The following is a 690-nucleotide window of genomic DNA, read 5'->3' on the forward strand; positions in this document are numbered from 1 at the left end:
TATCAAGAGATCCTTACCTTCTTGGGATCATATGTCAAGTCGTAATCTGAATCGACGAAAAGGATGTTTTCGGGCTTGAGATCAGTATGAGTAAGTTTGTTGTCATGGAGGAACTTGACAGCATAACACAGCTGGTAGGAGATGTGTCGGACTTGTTCCAGGGCATATGGACGGTAATTGTTGTCCTTCTGCAAGAACGACAGGCAAGGCATTGAATGTAAATGTAAACACAAATACATTAATGAGTATAATAAATACTGGAATGTCAAGAAAAGGAGCTGAATACTGAAAGAAAGAGGTATAAAGATGAACAGATGATAAGGTAATAGATAAATTGGCATGGAAAGAGGAATGTGAGAAGAGTGCGCACGGAGAGGGAGTAACAATCTCCCTCAGGAAACTGCATACCTAATGAATTTACACTGTATTACTCTCCATCATCTTCACCTGTTATTCCCTACTTTCTTTGGCAGGAATTTCAATTACATAATACATAATGACTTTATTTTAGTATGTTGACATCTAATAATATGACAAATTCCTTTTCATTCTTGTCAGTATGCCAGGTCACAAGGCAGAGTTTCTGCAAGTTTTATGCATCATAAAATATATATAGTCAATCTTAGTAGCAGTAATTTTTCAGGTATTTCTGAAAATCTTGAATTTATAACTTATTAAATTGTAAACTGG

The 690-nt window shown here is 35.7% G+C and overlaps 1 protein-coding gene across 1 annotated transcript in view; it reads right to left on the reverse strand.

The window, feature by feature from the left end:
- Positions 1-690, reverse strand: part of LOC119586950 (probable dual specificity protein kinase madd-3) — a gene marked incomplete in the record, with an annotated part of 25,662 nt that overhangs the window by 4,855 nt on the left and 20,117 nt on the right. Inside the window, 1 exon segment of the mRNA XM_037935683.1 lies at positions 18-188. Within this exon segment, the coding sequence (XP_037791611.1) occupies positions 18-188 (171 nt within the window).

This window comes from Penaeus monodon, chromosome 22 (genome assembly GCF_015228065.2).
Source record: "Penaeus monodon isolate SGIC_2016 chromosome 22, NSTDA_Pmon_1, whole genome shotgun sequence".
NCBI lineage: Eukaryota > Metazoa > Arthropoda > Malacostraca > Decapoda > Penaeidae > Penaeus > Penaeus monodon.